The sequence below is a fragment of the Capricornis sumatraensis genome, chromosome 6 (genome assembly GCF_032405125.1).
Source record: "Capricornis sumatraensis isolate serow.1 chromosome 6, serow.2, whole genome shotgun sequence".
NCBI lineage: Eukaryota > Metazoa > Chordata > Mammalia > Artiodactyla > Bovidae > Capricornis > Capricornis sumatraensis.
Window position 1 is genome coordinate 60,941,730 of NC_091074.1, and position 17,688 is coordinate 60,959,417.

The window sequence follows — 17,688 nt, forward strand, 5'->3', positions numbered from 1 at the left end:
CAGAAAACGAATACAGGTTGAGGAGTCTGACAGGTCTATAATTGTTTGCTTTCTGTACAAACTCAGGGCGTAACCAAACACCAACTTTAGGCCACCATGACTGTTTGTGACTTTTAGACAGAACAGATGGTAACTTGTTTGAAAATAATAATAAGCCTTAGAAGCAAATAGTAGGAGGAAGAAAATAAGAAGAGGAAGAGGAGATGAAAAGTGAGGAGAAAAGAAATAAAACAAAGAACAAGAACCATAACAACAAAAACATTGATAGGGAGGGGATGAAGAAGTGAAAAGACAGAATTCCAAAAATCAAGGTCATTTATGATCTCATCTGAATGAGCACATTCTCTTTTCAGATAAGTTCTTATACACATAATTAGAAAGCAATCTCCCTAAGTCAGTCTATGCCTTTTCTGATGAAACTGATGCTCATGAGCTGCATCCTGAAATTTCTAAGTTTGAGATATGTCCTACTAAAAGACAACAGCAAGATCTAACTATTGTAAGAAGTATTAATTCAATAAAACGCAAATTACGCCAGCTTTGTCAAATGCCCTAAAGAGCCTGAACACACATTAGCTATGGCTGTGTCACCTGTTGGGCATTTATCCATAACCGTCCTGCCAAGGTCCAGATGATAGAGTGACAGGGGAGATGATTAGATAAACACAGCAGGTTATTTCTTCACTGGCAGCTTGATACCTACTTTTAATTGGTACAAATGATCCTTTAACAGCACCCATATTAATCAGGTTCTACCCCCATACTTGAACATAATATTATCCCATCATGCAAACATTCTGACATATAGCTAGGGCAGTGATTAAAGACTAAGACTACAAAAGATTCCAATATGACCAATTTTAAGTATTAATTTCCTATATTTAGAAAAAACACCAGCCTGTATAGAAAAAGAGGCTTGGAACAGGAACAGTCTAGTCTTTACTAGACTAAAGGTCAAGCTGACTAGAACAATCCCCACATGCTGATTGAGGAGCCGAAAAGTGTGCGGTAAAAATCACTATTATGTTATGTAAGAGTTGGAGAATGTCTATGAATATTAGGCGTCCTTTCAAAAAGGATGATGTAATGAAAAGATCTTCAGACCTAGATATTCTTTTAATAAGGAACTGGTATATGTGTTTATTTCACTAATAATATGAATTTCACAGTTAATTATATTTCTACTTTTTTCTTGACTCCAGGAGGCTCATATTCAAACTTTCAAACAGAACACACTTTTATTCCTCTAAGTTTATTTACTGGTATGTTTCCTGACCCTGACTCTTTTTTCCTGTTTTATTATATTTACATGCATTTTTGTAAGCCACCTCAAATATTCTACAGGAAAAGAAAGGACACAAAAAATAATATAAATAATAAATGGATAGATAGATGACTGACCTGTGCAAATAGATACTACGTTTAATATAAAAGCAGGGATATGATAAAAATGATATATATATGATATCATTTATGTAATACACCAAAGAGAAAAAATCAATCTCTAGTGTTATGGGCAATGGCACCCCACTCCAGCACTCTTGCCTGGAAAATCCCATGGATGGAGGAGCCTGGTAGGCTGCAGTACATGGGGTTGCTAAGAGTCAGACACGACTGAGCGACTTCCCTTTCACTTTTCACTTTCATGCATTGGAGAAGGAAATGGCAACCCACTCCAGTGTTCTTGCCTGGAGAATCCCAGGGACGGGGGAGCCTGGTGGGCTGCCGTCTATGGGGCCGCACAGAGTCAGACACGACTGAAGCGACTTAGCAGCAGTAGCAGCAGTACTCTTATGGGGAACACATAGGGGTGGTAAAATTTAAAGTAAAGCAGGAAGGTGTGTGCTGTAAAGATCAAAATATTGGTTATCTTTACTTAGAGAGGGAGAGAGTTGTGATGGGGAGAGGCACACGGAGGTTATCTTGTTCCACGTTTTATCTGATTAATTGTTAAAAAGATGTCCCTTTTGTGATATTTCACTGAGCTGTATATTTAAATTTTTATGTTTTGTATTCTTTTCTGTACATGTATTATATTGCATGAAAGGCTAAAATTATATATATAGATATGTATATAAAAGAGACATATATAAAGATGAAAATAGAAACAAACACTTGAAAAATACCAAAACAAAGATTTCTAAAAGCAAAAAAAGGGGGGAGGATATTATCGGAGGGAACAATGTTCAAATTCTGGACATTAAGAATATTGGAGGGATGGGCTGGAATGAAATGGAAATTATTAATACAATATCATAGTACCAACTAAATCAACATAGTTATAAAACAGAAAGGATATTTAAAAATCTCAAAAAATTCATTTTATGACAGGATTTATTGAGGGTCTATTATATGACAGGCACTGTTGCAGACCAGAGAAGAGAACAGTGGTTCAGATCAGTTCAGTTCAGTCGCTCAGTCGTGTCCAACTACTTGCGACCCCGTGAACCCCAGCACGCCAGGCCTCCCTGTCCATCATCAACTCCCAGAATTTACCCAAACTCATGTCCATTGAGTCGGTGATGCCATCTAACCATTTCAACCTCGGTCGTCCCCTTCTCCTCCTGCCCTCAATCTTTCCCTACATCACAGTCTGTTCAAATGAGTCAGCTCTTCATATCAGGTGGCCAAAGTATTGAAGTTTCAGCTTCAACATCAGTTCTTCCAATGAACACCCAGGACTGATCTTCTTTAGGATGGACTGGTTGGATCTCCTTGCAGTCCAAGGGACTCGCAAGAGTCTTTTCCAACACCACAGTTCAAAGCATCAATTCTTCAGCACTCAGCTTTCCTTATAGTCCAACTCTCACATCCATACACGATACTGGAAAAACCATAGCCTTGACTAGACGGACCTTTGTTGGCAAAGTAATGTCTCTGCTTTTGAATATGCTGTCTAGGTTAGTCATAACTTTCCTTCCAAGGAGTAAGCGTCTTTTAATTTTATGGCTGCAGTCACCATCTGCAGTGATTTTGGAGCCCCCCAAAATAAAGTCTGACACTGTTTCCACTGTTTCCCCATCTATTTGCCATGAAGTGATGGGACCAGATGCCATGATCTTCGTTTTCTGAATGTTGAGCTTTAAGCCAACTTTTTCACTCTCCTCTTTCACTTTCATCAAGAGGCTTTTTAGTTCTTCTTCACTTTCTGCCATAAAAGTGGTGTCATCTGCATATCTGAGGTTATTGATATTTCTCCCAGCAATCTTGATTCCAGCTTGTGTTTCTTCCAGCCCAGCATTTCTCATGATGTACTCTGCATATAAGTTAAAAAAGCAAGGTCACAATATACAGCTTTGACGTATCCCTTTTCCTATTTGGAACCAGTCTGTTGTTTCATGTCCAGTTCTAACTGTTGCTTCCTGACCTGCATACAAATTTCTCAAGAGGCAGGTCAGGTGGTCTGGTATTCCCATCTCTTTCAGAATTTTCTACAATTGATTGTGATCCACACAGTCAAAGGCTTTGGCATAGTCAATAAAGCAGAAATAGATGTTTTTCTGGAACTCTCTTGATTTTTCTATGATCCAGCAGATGTTGGCAATTTGATCCCTGGTTCCTCTATCTTTTCTAAAACTAGCTTGAACATCTGGAAGTTCATGGTGCATGTATTGCTGAAGCCTGGCTTGGAGAATTTCGAGCATTACTTTACTAGCATGTGAGATGAGTGCAATTGTGCAGTAGTTTGAGCATTCTTTGGCATTGCCTTTCTTAGGGATTGGAATGATAACTGACCTTTTCCAGTCTTGTGGCCACTGCTGAGTTTTCCAAATTTGCTGGCATATTGAGTGCAGCACTTTCACAGCATCATCTTTCAGGATTTGAAATAGCTCAACTGGAATTCCATCACCTCCACTAGCTTTATTCGTAGTGATGCTTCCCAAGGTCCACTTGACCTCACATTCCGTGATGTCAGGCTCTAGGTGAGTGATCACGCCATCATGATTATCTTGGTTGTGAAGATCTTTTTTGTATAGTTCTTCTGTGTATTCTTGCCACCTCTTCTTAATATCTTCTGCTTCTGTTAGCTCCATACCATTTCTGTCCTTTATCAAGCCCATCTTTGCATGAAATGTTCCCTTCGTATCTCTAAGTTTCTTGAAGAGATCTCTAGTCTTTCCTGTTCTATTGTTTTCCTCTATTTCTTTGCATTGATCACTGAGGAAGGCTTTCTTATCTCTCCTTGCTATTCTTTGTAACTCTGTATTCAGATGCTTATATGTTTCCTTTTCTCCTTTGCTTTTCGCTTCTCTTCTTTTCACAGCTATTTGTAAGGCCACCTCAGAAAGCCATTTTGCTTTTTTGCATTTCTTTTCCATGGGGATGGTCTTGATCCCTGCCTCCTGTACAATGTCACGAACCTCCATCATAGTTCATCAGGCACTCTATCTATCAGATCTAGGCCCTTAAATCTATTTCTCACTTCCACTATATAATCATAAGGGATTTGATTTAGGTCATATCTGAATGGTCTAGTCTTTTTCCCCACTTTCTTCAATCTAAGTCTGAATTTGGCAATAAGGAGTTCATGATCTGAGCCACAGTCAGCTCTGGGTCTTGTTTTCACTAACTGTTTAGAGCTTCTCCATCTTTGGCTGCAAAGAATATAATTAGTCTGATTTTGGTGTTGTCCACCTGGCGACGTCCATGTGTAGAGTCTTCTCTTGTGTTGTTGGAAGAGGGTGTTTGCTATGGCCAATGCATTCTCTTGGCAAAACTCTATTAGCCTTTGCCCTGGTTCCTTCTGTACTCCAAGGCCAAATTTGCCTCTTACTCCAGGTATTTCTTGACTTTCTACTTTTGCATTCCAGTCCCCTATAATGAAAAGGACATCTTTTTTGGGTGTTAGTTCTAAAAGGTCTTGTAGGTCTTCATAGAACCGTTTAACTTCAGCTTCTTCAGCATTACTGGTTGTGGCATAGACTTAGATTACCATGATACTGAATGGTTTGCCTTGGAAATGAACAGAGATCATTCTGTCGTTTTTGAGATTACATCCAAGTACTGACTATGATGGCTACTCTATTTCTTCTACAGTGGAGCAGTGAACAAAACATGTATGGTCTCTTATCTCATGAAGCTTATATTCTGGAATAAAGGACCAAGAGGGAGAAGGAGATACAGTGATCAAGCTAAGTAGATGGGGAGAAACAAGCATTTGCGAAGGAAGGCACAGTTTATGTAAATGCTCAAGAGTGGAAGAGTTTGGCACGTTCCTAGAACACACGATGGGAAAATGGGAAAAGAGCATGAGATGATGTTGGAATTGGCAGGGGCAAGATTGTGTTGTGGATTGTAAGGGTGGAATGCGTGGATTTTGAGTATGATGGATTTTATGCAGGGGATTGACTTGACTGGTTTATACTTTTATGATCACTTTGCAAGCAATAGATTTTATGAAAGAAATAGGGCAACAGTCAGGCAGCTATGGCATTAGTCAAAGAGAGTAACTTGGATTGAAATACTAGTAGTTATCATGAGAAAAATGGATGGATGCAAGTTATGTTTTAGATGTAGAGTCAGCAGGACTTGTCGAAGCATCAGTGAGGGAGGAAAGGTAAAAGAAAGAATCAAGTATCACTTTTAGCTTGAACGGCTTGAACAATTGGGTGGCTGTCAGTACCTTTTACTACTATTAGGGAACTGGGATAAAAGTAGGTTTGGAGGTTCAGGGAACCAAAGGCTTCCGTGATAGCCCTGTTGAAGTAGAGTGGTGCAAATTGGACATGCAGGTGAAGATGTCAAATGGGCACTGGAAATGAATCTGCAATTTAAACAGAGGTCATGGTTAGAGATACAGGAGTCACAGCCTGTGTGTTACATTTAAGATTTTGGAACTAAATGAGGCTATCTAAGTACTGTATAGATAAAAAATGCCCCCAGGACAAAGTTCTAGGGTACTGCAATACTTAGAAATTGAGCAGAAGAAAAGAACTAACAAGCAATACTAAAAAAGAATAGGCCCAACCTTTTTGCACAGTAAGGAATACACTCAAAATTACAGGGTGTTTTTTTTTTTCAGTATACCAGGCTAAGAGGTATACTAAGGGTCCTCTCCAAGGACTGAGGCGATCAATATCTTGGCTCAAGAAATCCATTTAGAGCACACCAGCCTCAGCGTGATGGATTTTAGGGTGTGACCATGAGAATGAAAGGCAAAGAACAGTTAGACTGACAAAGTACTTAGTTTGGAATATATTCAGGTGTTTTGGCACAAAGTTTATAATAACATATCTTCCGTAGAGGTCCAATTATGATGCTTTCAAGGACTATTTCAAGTCTTGATTAAATTTCTCTTTTGTTTTTTTGTGTTTTTTTTTGCCTCATGATTACTTTAAGAGTTTGCAAAAATATTTTGGTTACTTGGCACTTTTCTCATGAAAAGAGTAGAAAAGGACCTCTAATATTATACAAACATGCTGTCCCTAAGACGGCATGGATGACATGCAAGTCTCCAAACCAGCGATGTATTTGCTTCAATGTATAGCAAGTCAAATCTTAACTAAATATTTAACTTCATGACATCTGGAAACAGACATTTTTCAAAATTCTTTATGGCAAAAGTGTGTGTAGAAATTTGCATCCCTTCAAGACCTAGAAGAATGCATAATACATGGTCTAGAAATGTGTGTCAAATTAATGATCATTTTGAGCACCCCAAAATGCAAAATAAATCATAGCTGTTTCTACAGAAAATGCTTTAGAAAGAATTACATTATGAAAATAACGAATCCTAAAATTATGTATAGGCACATAAAAAAGACTTCCCTTTTAAACACTCCTTTAGGTTTGGTGTTAATACATGATTAGAAAGCCATAAAATCTAATTTTCAGTTTAGTGAGTATAGCAAAATTCAACTTGATTCCTTTCTTGTATTTATTAAAGTCAGGAGCTTTTAAAAAGTGGCCATTGCCCTTCTTGCTCCAAACACTTAAGTTACCTTTTTAAAGTCAAACTCCTGGGATCATCATTCTTCAGTTCATCTTGGCCAAACTGTTCCGAAATGTTCCATCCCCCTCCACATAATGTATACATGCATATGCACGAGTCATACTTCAGTCAAAGGTCTCCGGAGCCCTCTTTCTACTATGTTAAACAACCCATGTCTTCTACCGCCAGGCTTCAGCAACCTTGGCCTTCTCATGACAGTGTCTGTGTGGGCAGTCTTCACAGGTAAAGGGAATTTATCTGTCCAAATTCCAATTTCCAAGCAACAAGGAAGTGACAGTCTTATTTTGCCAGCTTCCCAAGGCCACTTCAAACCCAAAGTTATGAAAAATCTCTGATGATGAAAAAAAAACGAGGTCCTTTACCATAGTTCTAATTCTTGGCAACTCTGCAAACTACAACTAAGGTAACTAACAAGAGGGCCTAAATTGTAATATCCATCAAAGGGCTGGTTCCTCATGTCCAGCTGGACATGTCACGTCCGATTCTTGGCAACCCCACAGACTGTGGCCCACCACACTCCCCTGTCTGTGAAATTCTCCAGACAAGAATACTAGAGTGTTCCCTTTTCCAGAGGATCTTCCTGACCCAAAGATCAAACCTGTGTCTCCTGCATTGCAGGCAGATTCTTTACCATCTGAGCCACAAGATTCTAATTCCCTAAATCTGAATGTCACCATTATTATCATTGTCACCATTGTCATCATCAGCAACAAAATCATATCTTTGTTCCAAGTACTACAGTTTGATATTACCTTATTACTTACGGAAAATCATGCTGAACTGTCCATTGACTACATTTTTCCCTACAAAATTACACATGTATCTTTTTGAACAATAAACAAAACTTCTTAGTTTCAAAATAATTAGAAAACATATTCTCTACTGTTTGCCTGCACCACATATTTGCACTGTCAAACAACTTCCCTTTTGGCCGAGATGCCCAATTGCCTTTATTTCCCTTCTGTTCTGTCAGAGATAAATGGTTGCAGTTACGTAGTTTAGTTGAAGGCAGTTTCCCAGAGAGCAGTTTTACAGATGTTCATAGCCAGAAAAGTATTTAAAACAAGTTGACTAGGGCCATTGGTTCTAAGACATTTATAGGAACTATAGAAGTCCTGGACCCTTTTCCATCCAAATTCTGGTAGAGGCAGAGGAAGCAAAGGAAAAAGGGGGAAAAAAGCCTTAATGGAGTTGTCACCATATTCTTGGGCTTCTCTTTCCTTTTTAATTCTTTCAGCCTGTTACTCACTCTTTTTCACTTCCCTGTGTCAAATACTCCTGAGAAAAACTTGGTCTATCATGTTCAAGATGGATTGTTGAAAGGAGGAAAAACAGCTTTATACAAAACCCCAAACTGCCCTACATGAGACAATATGGAATTTTTGTGGTAATTTTGTAGCACCAAAGTCAATGGACAACTTCCAGCTTAGAAACCACTGTTTAGAAGTGATAGATCCCACTGAGGAAGATGAAAAAGAGATGAGGAGGGTAATTGATGACAGTGTGCTGAGAACACAGTGCTTAAAGCTAACTGGGAGAAGATGGAAAACACTGCCTGATGGGGAGAGAAGGAGGTGGCAGTTTAACCATAAAAGTGCTGCACAGTATCATCAAAGGGAAGGTCAGTGACTTTGCCATCCCAGTAGTATTATATAAACGAGCACGGATCAGTACCAGGAGGCATTTCAATGAAGAAGTGTGGAGTTCTGGCCCATATCCATGCTGTTGTGGAGTGGGAACATTTACTATTCCTGTCTGGTGAAACAGCAAAGATCCTTCATGCCTATTTCTAAATGTACATTTTTAATGTTCAATATAATGCTACTCTTTAACAAACTCTTTACTCCCTGCCTCTCTGCTGAAGCTTCCCGTGGTCTTGAAAGGGACTGTTAAGCCAAGAATGGATCGCACTCTTTATGCATGAGTGAGTCTAGAGACACTCCATTAAGCCTTCCAGTATTTAATGGAAAGAGTCATCTCTCACCTCTGAGCAGATGAGCCAGCTGCTCGGTGATGAGCTCTGGAGCCTCCTGGAGGATCTCTTTCACCACCAGAGACGACAAAGACTCTCGGAACTCAAAGCCGGCATCGCCCTGCTCCACCGGATTAATGACCTTGACAACTGCTGATTCTAAAGTTTTGTCCTCACTGGAAAGCAAATGGAGGAGAGGAGGAGAAAGAGGGCATATTTTCTTACTTTCTGGAATTATTTAATCTCTATTTCCACACAAATGACTTCCTCTTAACAACCAAAAATAAGTTCACATGACTTATTCTTTATGTGTTTTCACATTTCATTTTAATTAATTACATCCCCAAGAGTCTTTGAAGACCTTCACACCTTAGCACTTCCATCTCTTGTTTGGCTGTTGGAAAATAATAATAATAATAGCTAACATTTATTGAGTTTCCACTATAGGCTGGACTCTGTAATAAATACTTTCTCAGAATTATTACATTATATACTATAAACTGACTCTACTCAATGGGTTCTATTAAAATTCTTATTTTCACAGGTGGGAAAAAAAGCACGAAAAGGTTAAGAAATGTGACCATTACAAACACAGAGAATATGGCCAATACTTTGTAAAAACTGTAAATGGATTGTAACCTTTAAATATTGTATAAAAATAAAATTAAATAACAGTGACCAAGGCCACACAGCTAGTAAGACTGCTGCTGCTGCTGCTATTGCTATCTAGTCTGACGCTTTGCAACCCTATGGACTATAGCCAGCCAGGCTCTTCTGTCCATGGCGTTTTCCAGGCAAGAACTGGCATGGGTTGCCATTTCCTTCTCCAGGGGATCTTCCCAACCCAGGGATCAAACCCACATCTCCTGCTTGGTGTGTAGATTCTTTACCACTGAGCCACCTGGGAAGCCCTAGTAAGTAGACTACTTATATTTAAACTCTTAACTATCTGGATCCAAAACTTACACATTCAGTTATGTTGCTGGAAAAAAATACTTCTAGCTTATTTATTTCTGCATCATTCTTTTTATATGCGATATAGTTGGCTTTTATCAAAGGCAGAGAGAAAGAGGTTGATAAAACTGACTTGATTCTGTCTGCCAAAACTCAAAGAATGGCAATGAAGGAAATGAAAGAAACAATCCCAAAGCAAGGCTTCACAACTTCAGTCTCAAAACCAAAATAAATGTTTCCATTTTAATTGGTAACAAAACTCTTCCTAGAATCTTAAATGACACAGATTTCATAGTTCCCTTCTTTGGCATCTTGCCTTGCTTCTTTCCATATCTCCTTGTGTTGTAGTTAGTTTGAAAAAGTTAACACACAAATTTAGTCAAGCACATGATCAACCTGAACAATGATAATGGAAGTCAGTCAAATAACCTATGAATAACTCTCAGCCAGTTAACAACTAATTAATAAGTATTATTCAAAAGAATTTCGAGTGTTTTGAGTATCATGGGGATAAAAACAACCCTACAGAAGCAGATCATTTTCCAAACTCTTTATAACTGAATGAACTTCACAACTGACAATACAATGTATCTGTACCTAAATATGCTTCCTTAGAAAGTTAGATAAAAAATCAGATACTTGTACATTTTATTTCATATATACTAAGGTCAATGTCCACGCATGAATGCCATCTCAATGATTAGAAAATGGGCAAAGTGTGCAAAAAAACTATCACCTCAGATGGCTGAGATGTTTAACTGGGGACTCTTCACTCACTAGCAACAGAGAGCTTATCGAAATGGGACTTCTTTGTGATGGGTTGTAAGAACTGTGAAGGCAGGAAGTTTATCTTATTCCTCTTTATGTATAATATCTGTAGATTCATGCACCAGTTAGCAACTCCTAAGTACTTACTGAAGGAAACAGATCTGTGTTCTCATCCAAACCCTTCTATTAACTGCATGTGGTACTTTGGGCAAGTCATTTGTGAATGGGTTTCACATTTCTTGTCCATAAAATAAGGAGTTCAAATTACATGAACTTTATAGAATCCATCCTGCTTTCATAGTAAATGCTATGACTAAAGGAGCCAATGATTGAATGGCTTTCCTATCCCATGTACATAATTTTCCATTTCACTACCAAGATTTCTTTCTCAAGAATTTTTCAGTTTTATTTCAATCTTCATTATACATTTTAAGCATCAGTATAAAGGACTGTCACATTGCTATAAGAAAGTGTTTGAAATGATTTAAAATTAAAATTTTGGTCTATTTTATAAGTATTTTCCACTCAAAGATGTCATATCTGAACTGCCAAAGTAAAAACAGAGGCTTGGCATAGCCCAATTTTGCTGTAACAGAAAAAACACATTCCCTTTCTTTGAAATGTCCTCTGCCTTTCATACATCTTCCCAAACCACAAAAAACCTGAACAAGGTAATACTTGGCACAGAAAAATCTTTTATAAAATATCAAACCTCCCTCCAGAGCCTTACCTTGCCAGTACATTGCTGCCAACAAGTGTTAGAGATAACTTTCCTTCATTATTTAGCTGATGCAGATTAATTTCATCTCGGAATATGTGGAATGATTCAGAGATATTTAGCTCTTCTAAAATAAACCTTGTCTCAGTGAAGTAACTGAATTCAGTTCTTGGTATGTTCAGCACGGGCAAACAGAGAACCCCTGGCGGGCTGACCTACCAAGAGAAAAGTTGACTGAATCACTGACAGCAGCAGGAGGATAAAATACCACTACATTTTCTCAAGCCAGAGCGGAACTGGAAAGGGAATGAAAGTCCTTTGGTCTCGTTCAACCACTTTACATTCATAACCAGTTTTTCCTGAACCCAATGAGCAGAGCATTTTCCATGGATTAAGTCGTCCCTAATTTTTGTTAATCTCTTGTTACTCCACATGAAACTTCTCTTGCCTTTCTTGAAATTTTTTATGTCTCATTTCACCCTCTCCACAATCTTTAAATGTATACATTTTCTTCTTCATAGGAAACAAATCTGCCCATCTTTATGGAATCAGCAAAAAATTAGAATGATGACCGCAGCGCAGGGGAAGACTGTGTGTGTGTGCGTGTGTGCACTCTGTCACGTCCGACTCTTTGTGACCTTTTGTGAACTATAGCCCGCCAGGCTCTCCTGTCTGTGGAAATTTCTAGGCAAGAATACTAAAGTGGGTTGCCATTTCCTTCTCCAGGGGAGCTTCCTTGTGTCTTCTTCTTTGGCAGGTGGCTTCTTTACCAGCTGAGCCAACAGGGAAGCTCCAGGTAAAAACTGCACCGACACAGAAAGACCCGGATGTCACATCTATATGGGATGCCTCCCACTCAACTCCAGTCAATTGATTCCATGCAAAAAGTTCCCAGTCCAGGAGAGGCAAATCCTTCAATCATTCAAGAGAAGGTAGAAATCTAGATTTGGGGGTGTTATCTGTGATGTTTAGCTGTTACAATGTCACAATAAACCTTTTAATTAAAAATACTGTGTAGGTTAGTGAAAACTCCAGATTTTGCTCCCAGACTACCAGACTGTGATTTCTATTAATGTTTTATATCTTTAAAAAAATATTATGTTAACAAACCTCTTTTTTAAAAAAAAATGTAATGATGGGGGAAACTGGAGATGGGTAGATATTAGAGAATTTCAGATTCACAATAATAAACTTATTTTTCCATGAGAATTTTAAAAATGAAGGTGCCTTAAAAAATTACTATAACTCTATAGCAATAAACCCTAAATATCACTGAGAGAATGTGGGGTTTGGAAAAACTGGATTTTTGCCTAAACTAAATGGCCTTTATTCTCACATCATCACTAGCTCTTTCACAAGCATAGAGTTTATTACACAGTCTTAACATCTTTATCATCCATCTCCCCTTCCTAGCAGGGATTTTTGTCAGTTTTGTTCATGTTTCTAAGTGCATAAAATGGTCTGGCACAAAACAGATGTTTAATACATATTTGTTGAGTGAAATAAATGAATCACCTACTACTATGGTATACAAAGCCATTCCAACAAGATGGTTTTTATCCCACCTATCAGGCTAATACAGAATCACAAGCATGTAATAATCATTACCAGTTTATGCACAACAAGATGTTTTTCCTTACTAATTGCTAGAGTTATACCGTACTCCTGATACTGAAACTTAAGTCAAGAGCCATGCAGTCTGAGCCTGTTCTGGCAGGACCTGTTCTGGAGTGGGGGTCAGAAAAACTATGTTCTGGTCCCAACTCTTAAGTCTGACTTTGAGAAAGCCATTTTCTTCTCTGAGTCTCAGTTTTCCCCATCCATAGAATGGGGCTTACCTACCAGAGTAAAAAGTAATTAAACAGAGTCAGACATGTGAAGCTGCAAACCCTGTCCTTCTATGTGTTCATACTTTGAGACGGAGTAGCCAGGTTCTCAGGAAAAATTAATATGAAGATGCAGACTCATGATGGGAGCAGGGTGTAGCAAATTAAGAGGAAGACACAGAGCTTAACAAGCTCCCAGTATGTGACCGTTCAGTAATTCCATATTTGTCCCCATGCTTAGTCATGAGTCTTGGAAGAAGGAGAAAAGAAGCCACACATCTCCTTATTTTACTATGACAACTACCTTGCCCACTCCTTTTGCTGGATGTTATATTGATTCAAGACATCAAAGTTAGTGGCAGTGCTCTCATTATTATTATATGACTTCCTAAGAGTCCGTGACATGGTAATCTGACATGTTCATTTCATAGAGAGAAGGATGAATTTAGGAAAGATTTTCCTCCTTTAAGTAGGTGTAAACTGTACTTCCTTGAAGACTTAAGATCTCTCCCTGCGAAGGATTCTATGTGTTGAGGGAGTGAGTGGGTAGGTGTATGTGTGTGCACACGCATTCTAATGACTGTACAAGGATATCAGTGGTTCACTGTGGCATGGAAAATGAGAAAGAAACTTTCCTCTGGACAAAGTTGTGAGATTCTGAGCAACAACTCCACAACCTAATGCAACCTCTCCGATCCCATTAAGGGAAAAAAAGAATCCATGCCATGATCAGTCTAAAAACCAGTCTAGTTCAGGCAACTCTAATGTTCTCAAGACAAGCAATGTTTTTTTCCTAGAAGTCAAAAAACCCACTTAAGGGTGGGCAGGACTTGGGGGAGATAAATTAGGAGTTTGGGATTAACAGATACACATTACTATATGTATAATAGGTAATCAACAAGGACCTACTGTATAGCACAGGGAATTATACTTAATATCTTGTGACATAATGGAAAAGAATCTGAAAATCAAGTGTACAGCAAAGTAACTGAATTGAAATGAACACAATACTGAAAATTAACTATATGTAGATATAAAATAAATAAGAAAAAAATCCCATTAATAGTATTTAAATGCATGTCTTGATACAGGCACATTTCTCTCTTCATACCAATTAATCTCCCTTGTAAAGTTTAGCAAATTTTAAGATAAATCTGATAGAAAGTCATATGTCGACATCAGAATATTTTAGCTGGCACTTTGTTAGCTGCTGCCCTAAAGTCATTCTTGCCACCTAGGGCTCATTCTGGAAGGCCAGGTTTCATGTGAATGTAAATCACTGTAGATCAGCTATGCACACCATCAGAGTCAAGGATCCAAACAAAATTGGAGTAAAACAAAGTGCACTCCAGAAAACTAAAAATTGTGTGAAATTAAACATAGCAACAAGATACTCATAATATACTTTTTTAGGCTTTAAAGTGATGTTTTGATGTGGGTTGATGAAAAATAAAAATCGATCCTACTGAAATAAATATTTACGCAGAGAATTTATGGAATGGACATTTTTAAAAAATTTACTTAAAAAAAGGTCTTTTCCACCTCCACTGGCATGTTATAGTATGGCTTCACAGAGTACGAGGACTGACTCAAGGGAGATTATTGTTAACTGAGAGTGACCTTGCTGTATAAAGTCAGGCTAAGAGGCAAAAACAGAATACAGATGTGGACGGTAACACCTCTGTTACTGAAAACTCCAGCCAGTGTGCTCTATACTTCATGCAATGTTCACAGATTATTCTGCACATATTTTTCTACTCCCAAGGGCAAGATTATCCAACAGGAATGATAAAGGCAAACAAGAAATTCTGACAAAAGTAATCAACAATTATAAAATTTTTAAATTTTTTATTCAAAAAAATCAATCCTATTGAAATAAATATTTATGCAGAGACTCAGTAAGAAATAATTAGAACAATCCTAATATACAGTAAGTGACCAATAAATATTTGTTGATTAATTATAATGCATTATTCTTTGCAACAATAAACCAGAACATGAAAAATTAAGTTAGTAGCTCCCTTGTTTTTCTGGAAAACATCTGTTTATAAAAGGTACATAATTCAAATATAAAAAGCATAATCTTGGGGTTCCCTGGTGGCTCAGTAGCAAAGAATCCACCCACCAGTGCAGGGGACAGAGATTCAATCCCTGATCTGGGAAGATACCATGGAGCAACTAAGCCCGTGCACCACAACAAGTAAGCCTGTTCTCTAGAGTCCAGGAGCTGCAACTACTGAGCCTGTGTGTGCAACTACTAAAGTCCAAGTGCCCCAGAGGCTGTGCTCCACAAGAGAAGCCACCACAGTAAGAAGCCCACACACCACAACTAGAGAAAGACCAGCACAGCTGAAAATAAAAAATAAATGGTAATTTCTTAAAAGATTCATGACCTTCTTTCCACTCACCTTGTCTAGAAAGTAAGCATATGTGAAGGCAGAAATGAGAGAATCCAAATCACAGGATTTGTGTCCAATAACCACATGGACCTTCTCCAAGCGTTTGCTTCGATTCTGAAATAAATTTAAATAAAACATCACAATTTAACAACAGATTAATGTAAAGTGTATATTTTTCAACTTTTTAAAGTATGTATGCCTTAGCTATATTCAGACACAATTGCAAAAACTCATAAATGTATCTTGAGGTTTTATATAAGGGCCTAAAATGGTACAACATGTTTAACATTCAGAAATGCTCATTCAAATTTCAGTTAGTTGTCAAGAACAGAAAATTATTGGTTCACAACCTTGGGAACTCTCCTGGGTGAAACCTGAAACAGGCCCCCATATCCAGAGAACAAGGGGAGACTGAAGAAGATTCAGCCCACTCCAGATGGGTGGGTGGCAGGTTCCAAAAGCAAGGGAACCTACTTACAAGGCTTGTCTTGGGCAGCCACAAGACAGGTGTATCTCCACACCTGCCCACCAGAGTCTTAAAAGTTTATGTAGAGGCCTTAACTGGCTTCTGTGACACATGGTCTCAACAACACCTTGTTCACTCAAGGCTGTGTCCATAAAAATAGTTCCTGCTGTGGGATTGATGGGCAGATTGTACATTTCAAGGACAGGGGAGGGGAAGAGGAACCTCCAATTGCCAGAGTCTAGCTCTCAGGTCAACTGGTAGCCACATGCTCACAATGACCTCCTCCAACAAAAATGTGGTTGTATTAAGATCATCCACAAAGTAACTTGATATGAACTATATCTCCAAGTCAATACTTTTTAGTAAAAGATCATTTTTGTCTAAAGAACAGTTCCATAGTATTTTATATCATTTTTCTACACAAGAAGATCTCACTTTGAGAAAAAAAATGACTTTTTTCATATGTCCCTGGTGTGCAACACTATTTGGTAGAAATTTATTTTTTTCATGCCACATTTTGAGTGACAGGATATGCTCTCTCTGTATTGTATTCTATAATTTAACAAATAAAAGTGGGTGTAATGCTTTTCTTTCCTCCAGAAAAAGTAGTATGATCAGTATTATTGCTCCAAAAATACAAATCAATTGCTATTAAAGAGTGTATATTGTCACCTCTCTGAAAGAGAAGACATACATACTGTTTTCTTTCCTGGTTAACTCAACAGTTGCTTAAAATTCTTTGTAGAAGGCTGACCTTCTAAAACACTGGTTTAGAAGTGCTAAAGAACCAATCACAACCAGAAAATTCCACAAAACTTCCAATAACAATAAGGGTAACCTAAATTGACATATTTATGGAATGTCAGGGATGACTCTTATGTATACTTCCTCAGCTTTTCATCCTTTATTTTAATTTCTCTTTTCATGACTTACTAGAAAGCCAACTCGATTGTAATACTGCTCAAAAAGCTACTCAAAACATCCACTGTTCATGATTATTTCAATTAAGAAAAAAACACTTGTTACTCCTTTTTCTATGGAACAAAGGAAAAGGATTATTTAGTAACTTACTAGGCCTCTTACAACTGAATCTATAAATGTGCTGGTGTTTGTAGAGAACTACCATATCAGACTCAGAAACTAGTTATTCAACCACCAAACTGTGGCCCGAGGAAAATAATAAGGTAAATCTTGGAGGAGGCTCAATCAAAGAGCCTATCAACATGGAGAATGATGGCAGGATCAATATTGCATATAAGTTCTCCAGTATGCAATATTGTAAATTAAAACAAATACATATATTTTAAAATATATTGACATGTTGATCTTTAGTAAAATAATAGGATTTTAAAATGTTATAAACACTCCGAAGATAATTATAACCACTGCCCCCCATCACCACCTGTAGCTCCCACTCCCTCTCCCGCCCTCCTTGCCTCAACCTCATGACTTTATAGCTAGTCCACTTGTACTTTTGGAGGATTCTAGTCTAGACCCAGTTGTTACTCCCAAAGCCAGACTGCTTCCCCTGTGCAAGACTGTCAGATTTAGAGGTATAGAAAGAAATTGGGATAAATGCAATTATACTTCATTACAACACAAATAAATGCATTAAGAAACCATATTACTGTAG

General features: G+C 38.0%; 1 protein-coding gene across 1 annotated transcript in view; it reads right to left on the reverse strand.

The window, feature by feature from the left end:
- Positions 1-16,322, reverse strand: part of PRUNE2 (prune homolog 2 with BCH domain) — a 231,883-nt gene extending 215,561 nt beyond the window's left edge. Inside the window, exons 1-4 of the mRNA XM_068973591.1 lie at positions 16,278-16,322; positions 15,599-15,703; positions 11,377-11,579; positions 8,937-9,100 (exon numbers count right to left, since the gene is read on the reverse strand). Of these exons, the coding sequence (XP_068829692.1) occupies positions 8,937-9,100; positions 11,377-11,579; positions 15,599-15,703; positions 16,278-16,322 (517 nt within the window). The remainder of the gene's footprint in view (positions 1-8,936; positions 9,101-11,376; positions 11,580-15,598; positions 15,704-16,277) is intronic.
- Between the last annotated feature and the right edge of the window lie 1,366 nt (positions 16,323-17,688).